The 6832-nt window shown below is 62.7% G+C and overlaps 1 protein-coding gene across 1 annotated transcript in view; it reads right to left on the reverse strand.

The window, feature by feature from the left end:
• The window catches only part of SLC5A10 (solute carrier family 5 (sodium/sugar cotransporter), member 10), a 60527-nt gene that overhangs the window by 44442 nt on the left and 9253 nt on the right, over positions 1-6832 (reverse strand). Inside the window, exons 5-6 of the mRNA XM_015558354.1 lie at positions 1413-1518; positions 1002-1082 (exon numbers count right to left, since the gene is read on the reverse strand). Coding sequence (XP_015413840.1) covers positions 1002-1082; positions 1413-1518 — 187 coding nt within the window. The remainder of the gene's footprint in view (positions 1-1001; positions 1083-1412; positions 1519-6832) is intronic.

Genomic DNA, 6832 nt, shown 5'->3' on the forward strand with positions numbered 1-6832 from the left:
AGTCCCCCACTGTTTTCTATCTATTTAAATACTATTAAATGAGCACGTGGTCCCATGGCCTCTGATGCTGGTTGGCCGTGGGCACGGGGTTTAAACTCTCAGTTCAGGGAAGAAAAGTACTTTTTCTCAGCACGTAAGGACCTTCTGAGGAGTTTAGAGTTAAAGTCCGTCCCCAGGGGCTTCTGAAGGACATGATTTGGGGCAGGCGGAGAGTGGCGGGCAGTGACGGCCTGAGGAAGGAAACCAGGCCCGGGGGACAGGGAGGGTGTGACAGAGCCAGCTGGGCCTCAAGCCCAGACCACATGCCCCCTCACTGTTCCTGTCTACCTCAGGGTCAGCCCCTCATGGCCCAGCCTGGCCCCCTGTGGCTTTGGCTGTGTCTGCAGTCACTCCCCTCTGTCCAGACCGGGCCTGGCCGCCCAGGCCTCTCGCCTGCAGTGGGCTCTAGGGTCTCAGGCCCCTGGTCTGAGAGGAAGCAGATACCCAGAAGCCTGGACCCAGGAGAACCCAGGCCCTACTCCCCACCTTTCCCACGCGGGACATCTGCTGCCCAGACTCTGGGCCCAGCATCTTTGCCACCTGGAGCCCAGGCCAGGCCGGGGTGAGTGCTCAGAGCAAAGGTACAAACACTACACAAGAGGCAGATGTTGCCACGGGATCTGGCGCCTGAATCTGGAAGAGACTGGCCCCCTCTGTGGGGTCCTGGCTCTGCTGGCACCTTCCAGGAACGAGGTGTTCCCTGGAGCCCCGGGACAGCCTCTGCCAGGTCAGGTCTGCCTCGCCCTGTGCTCCTCCGCCCTGCCCAGCGCTTCTGGGCTCTTGTCTGTGGTTCTTAACAATCGGAGCAGACACCCAGGCAGGTTTGTGGTCTCATTGGGTGTCTGCACATCCGCCCTGGGCCCCACCTCACCCTCAGCCCTGAGCCAGCTCTGCACCAGGCGCCGACGCCCAGACCCCAAAGGGCGTGCTACTGGGTGGCCCTGCCAGTCCATAGCCCTCACCTTTGACCGTCAGAATGACAGCCCCCACCACCATGATGAGCGTTTGCAGGGCATCGGTGTAGATCACAGCAGCCAGGCCGCCTGTGGGGGAGAGAGGGAGCTGGAGGGCCTGGTACCGAGGGAGCAGGGACCAGGGAGCGCTTCCAGGGCTCCAGGCGGGCCTCCTGCTCCACATCCAGGCCCTGCCCTTTCCCGGGTGGGTGAGCAGTGGGAGCAGGCAGCAGGGCCAGCACAGCCGGACTACAGCTGTCCAGGGCTGTGGGGGGGAGGTGGCCCCACCTCCTGCTCATGCCCATGGGCTCTGCTGGCCTCTCACATTCGGGCACGTGTCCGCCCTGCTGCACCAATGCCCAGCCCAGCAGTCAGGACCCCTCTCTCCAGTTTGCCACCCGACCGGGCCTGGCGCTGTACCTGCGATGGTGTACAGGGCGGTGATGGCGAGCATGAGGATGGTGGACAGGTAGAAGTTCCAGCCCAGGCAGATGTGCACGAACAGAGCCCCCGCGTACAGGTCGATCTGGGTGGGAAAGGCATCTGTGTAGAGGCCTGAGGGGACCGCAGGGTGAGCGAGCCCCCCGCAGCTGCTCACTCCCCCAGTGGCCTCAGCGCCCTGTGGATGAGGGACCCCACCTGCCAGGGGCTGGGTGCGGGCAGAGGAGGGCCTGGCCGGGCCACTGCAGCAGGGACGCTAGTGTTGGTGGAAAGTCCTAGGGAGCCATGCCCACCGGGGAGCAGCCTTGCTACTGAACCTGGCCCCTGCGGGGGGTAAGGGCAGAGCCCTGGCCCTGTGGTTCCCAGGGGATCCTTGAGGAGGAGGACCCAAGGAGGGCTTCCTGGGGGAGGCCCACAAAGACTAGAGGCCTCCGGAAGCAGGTGCACATGCCTCTGTCCAGGGGAGCCTGTCTGGACCCCACTCCCTGCTCCCTGTCAGCCAGGGCCTCCGAGAGGAGACCGGGGTGGGCGGGGGAAGGCGGTCTTGCTTCATGCCCCGGCGGGACTGGAATGAGTCAGGACTGTGTGTCGGGCTGAGGCTGGACCCAGGGGCTGGGCTCGATACCACCCTTGCCGGCCCAGGACCCATTTGGGGCAAGAACCCGAGCTCCAGGGTGAGCTCTGGACCCGGCCCCCCAGAGCTTGCCCATCCCCCTGTGCAGGGGGCCCAGAAAGAGAAGGGAGGGCCCTGCCCGTTGCCAGGCCGGCCATTCCGTGCTGGCTACGAGGGGAGACACCCGAAATAGCCTTTGGGGCCACAAGCTCCTGAGAAGGCTGGGCGGGCTGTGGGCCAGTCTGCAAGGCCGGGGGCACCAGCCCCTGGAGCTGCCCCAGCGCCCGGTCCAACTTGGAGCTGCCAGCACTGCAGGGGGTGAGGCCTGCAGACACCCTGCTCCGGGGCCTTAGGACAGAGCCCACGTTGCCGCGCCTCCCTCCAGGCTCCTCACCTTCTTCTGGGGAGGACACCAGCTGTGTGGAGACTGACACGTGTGTGTGTGTGTGCGTTTGTGTGTGCATGTTTGTGTGTGGCAGCTCCAGCGTGTGTGCGCGCACGCGTGTGTTGAGGCATCTACCTCCAGCTCCCGTGAGACTAGAGGAGAAACGGAGGCACAGGGAGGGAAGGGCTTCATCAGGTCAGACCCAGGAAAACAGAGTGGGATGCCAGGCGGGAGGCCGCGGGCAGGGGGTGCAGGAGGCTCCAGCGAGCAGGCTCCTTCCGGCCCTCCTCCGGCCACCACGAAAGACCCTCCCTGAACCCCAGCTGCCCTCAGAGCGGAGCCCTGGTCTGTGCCTGACCTTCCGGCCACGGTCCCTTTAAGCACAGGTGACACTGGCCACACCATCCAGCGCCCAGCACTTTGCTGCCTCCAGGCCTCGACACCCAGTCTCTGCATCTCATCCTCCAGAAGTCACTCCCCAGCTGCCTGACCCCCCTCTCCGCTCAAGGCCAGTTCCACCCTCCCTGGTGGCAGCAGGCCCCTAAGAGGGCGAGGACTGACAGGCCACAGGGCAGCACAGCCGAGGTGTGGAGGTGGGCCACTCCTGTCTTCGCTCCGGTGGCACACAGCGGCCAGCAAAGGCTCGCTGTCACCGAGCGCAGCCGCCAGCATGCAGTTGCCTGCAGGCTCCGGAGGAGTCCCCGATGAATCTCGGGGACACCCGGTCGGTCTCCGGGTCTGAGCGACCAGAACTCTCCTCTGCAGAGCGGGGCAAGCTGCAACCTGGTAGAAGCTCAGAGCCCTACACCCAGAGCTGCAGGGACCTGGGTCCGTGTCCCTGGTCAACTGTCCCAGCTAAAGGCTGCTTCACCCCCTGGGCCTCTGGCTCTTATCTATGAAGTGGGGGGCGAGGGGGAGAACGCAGGAGCACTCAGCTCCCCCAGCCCCTCTAGACCCCTGCGGGCCACTCCCCCTGCGCCGCTCTCCCTGGGCCCAGGAAAGCCCCGGCCCCTGAACTCCGTGTTCACAGAGAGAGGCGAAGCCAGAGGGACCTGCCCTGGTGGCAAAACCCTGGGAAGATGAGGGGACAGCAGCAGGGACGGGAGGCTCAAGGAAGGCCCCTCAAGGACACAGGCTGGCCAGGTCTGCTGGGCAGGAACCCCTGGCCCACCCTCACTCAGGACCCGCTGTGGGGGCTGCTCTGTGATCTGACCCCAAACTCCTCGCCAACTGTCCTGTCACTTCCTGTTCTTCCCCAAGCGTGAGGCCTGGCGGCGCCCACACCGTACCTTCTGCCCACAGGCACCTCTCACCTCACAGAAATCCAGCCCCTCCGGAAGGCCCCTTCCCCCAGGCGGTGCCCGCCGGTGCCTGGTACACCTACCCTGCGTCATGGGCCAGGAGCGCTTTATTCTGAGCGTCTCTGAGGCTCGGCTGTCCTACCCGGTGGGTGTCCTACCGGGCTCCGCCACGAGGAGGCGCACTATGGAGGGAAACACGCTGCCCAAAGCCCTGCAGTCACGGGGCGGGGTCATGGCTGCAGCCTTCGCGCTGGGCTGGCCCTGGGGACCCTGAGCTCACAGGTCCCTAGAGCCAGCGGACCCCATTGTGGCACCATCTCCTGGAGCTTGAAAAATACCCCGAGCCTAGGACACGGAGGGAGCAGGGAGCGAGGCCCAGGCAGCGAGGGGCTGTGCCGCTGAGCTCCCCTGCTGGGCGGACCTGCTGGGCCCCGGTTCCCCATGAGCCAGCGCGTGCCCCCGGCACATGTGGTAGCGGAGAAGCGGGTGTGGTGACTTCCCCCCAAATTATCTTGGGTGTCCCCTGCCCCCAACCCTGCCCGTCTCACAGAGGCCATAACCATCCTTCAGGGTTGCAGAAACCTCTCCCCTTCGCCACACTCCCTGCACCAGACCCACCAGCCACCTCCCACCTCAGCCACTCATCGCCGCCTTCCTGCGCGTGACTGGCGCCAGGGACACCCGGAGGCCTGCATGTCCACTGCGTGCAGAGTGAAAGCCACCCCTCCGCAGCTCCAGCCCCACCAGCTCCCTTCAGCTGCTGCAAACCCCGCGTTTTCATCTCCAACACGAGCCTGGTCCCTCCCCTGTCTTCTCACTCTAGACTGCAGCCCAGCCTTCGCTTCTTTTGTCGCACTTGCACTGTTTATTGAGATTGCATTGCTCTGTTTACTTATCTGTCTGGAACGTAAGCTCCCTGAGAGCCAGAAAAGAGATCACCCTGGCTCAGCTGGGGCCTGGGGAACCGCCGGGCACGACTGTGTCAGGGATGGCACCGGAGCCCACAGACCACCCGCCACGCCCACTGGTGGTGTCGTTCCACTTCGGCGCAAATGGCCCTTGAACAACATGGGGGCTGGGGGTCCTGACGCCTGTGCAGCTGAAAATCCACCGATAACTTCTGACCCCCTGAGACCTAACTCCATCCCCTCGGTGCCTGCGGGGATTGATTCCAGGACCGCACAGACACCACGTCCTCTGACACTCAAGTCCCTGATATAAGTGGAGCAAGAAGAATCCATACAGTTGGCCCTCCACATCCGCGGACTCCCAGTTGTGGATGCAAAGCCCAGAAAATGGAGAGCCAACTGTGTATTTACTGAAAAAAGTCATGTTGAAGTGGACCTGCACGGTTCACACCCAGGTTGTTGAAGGGTCAACTAGTTTGCATGTGGCCTGCAAAGCCACAAATACTTACTCCTGGCCCTTTACCAAAAATAAATAAAAATAGCTGATCCCTGGCATATATTCTCTCATTCATTCCCATGAAGTGGGACTGGAGATACATCAATGAACAAAGAGAAAAAATGGGGGAGACAACAGACATTCTAAGCAAACTATGCAGCATACTGCAAGATAGTACTCGGTGGAAAAGAGGGAGCAGGTAAGGGAGTCCGGACCTGCTGGGGCAGGACTAGCCGTCATGGTGAAGGTGAGAGTAGAAAGACTTGAGACAAGTCAGGGAGTGAGCCATGTGGATACCCAGGTAAAGGAGGTTCCAGGCAGAGACCATAGCACGTGCAAGGCCCTGAAGCAGGCTCATGCCTGGCATGTTCACGAGATTGCAAGGAGGCCAGGCTGGATGCCGGGTGCGACAGGGAGAGGGAGCGGTGAGGGCACTGACGTAGCAGGGACTGCCTCTTGAAGGACCGTGAGGCTCGGTTGGCCTTAACTCCAAGCGGCCTGATGGGTCGTGCCGAGATTCCCTACTTTCCAGAGAGCGCACAGGCCCAGAGTCGCACCGCGATGGAGCTGGGCCTTGGCTCCCTCAGACCAGCCAGAGGGTCAGTGGTGCTCTCTGCAGCCTGACGTCACATGTTCTCTCTGCAGACCAGAGTCCCCTCCAGAGGGGTAGCAGCAGGCGGGCCCTGTGGTCTCTTTCTGGACAGGCTGCATCCGGGATGGGTCCTGGGAGTGCAGTGCCGGGGAGGCCAGGGCCTCTGGAGGCCAGCGGGGCACGGGCACTGCAAACAGCTTCCGCCCAGGGCTCTAGCCCCCTCTCTGCTTCATCTGGGCAACCCCAGCACCGGTGCTGAAGCCCCAGCCTTGAGGTCAATGGGTGGTTCCCCATTTTATAGGTGGGTAAACTGAGTCACCCTCATCACAAGTAGAGCTGGAAGTATCCCATCGTGGCTGGTTTGGCACAGCAGGCAGGGGTCATGTCTGGGAGGCAGAGGCCTGGGTTCTAACGGACTCTGCCTGACTCAGCAGGGCCTTCAGCAAGTGCAGCCGCTCTCTAGGTCTCCGTGGTCTCATCTGCAAACGGGCTGCAGGACAAGAACGTCTCTGAGGCCCTCCCCTTAACCAACCTCATTCGGGTAGTCCCACCCACACTGCCCATTTCAGGCTGTTCTGAGTGTGAGAAATAACCATATCCATAGATACGGCCAGGCTGAGCCCTGTCCATAGACACCGCCAGGCTGGGCCCTGTCCATAGACACCGCAAGGCTGAGCCCTGTCAATAGATATAGCCGGGCTGAGCCCTGTCCATAGACACCTCCAGGCTGAACCCTGTCCATAGACACCGCCAGGCTGGACCCTGTCCATAGATACCGCCAGGCTGAACCCTGTATAGATACCGCCAGGCTCCACCCTGTCCATAGACACCGCCAGGCTGAGCCCTGTCCATAGACACCGCCAGCTGAGCCCTGACCATAGACACAGCCAGGCTGAGGCCTGTCCATAGACACTGCGCCAGGCTGGCCTGTCCATAGACACCGCCAGGCTCCACCCTGACCATAGACACCGCCAGGCTGGGCCCTGTCCATAGACACCGCCAGGCTCCACCTTGACCATAGATACCGCCAGGTTGAGCCCAGTCCATAGACACCGCCAGGCTGGGCCCTGTCATAGACACCGCCAGGCTGGGCCCTGTCCATAG

This window comes from Myotis davidii, unplaced genomic scaffold (assembly GCF_000327345.1).
Source record: "Myotis davidii unplaced genomic scaffold, ASM32734v1 scaffold129, whole genome shotgun sequence".
NCBI classification, from domain to species: domain Eukaryota; kingdom Metazoa; phylum Chordata; class Mammalia; order Chiroptera; family Vespertilionidae; genus Myotis; species Myotis davidii.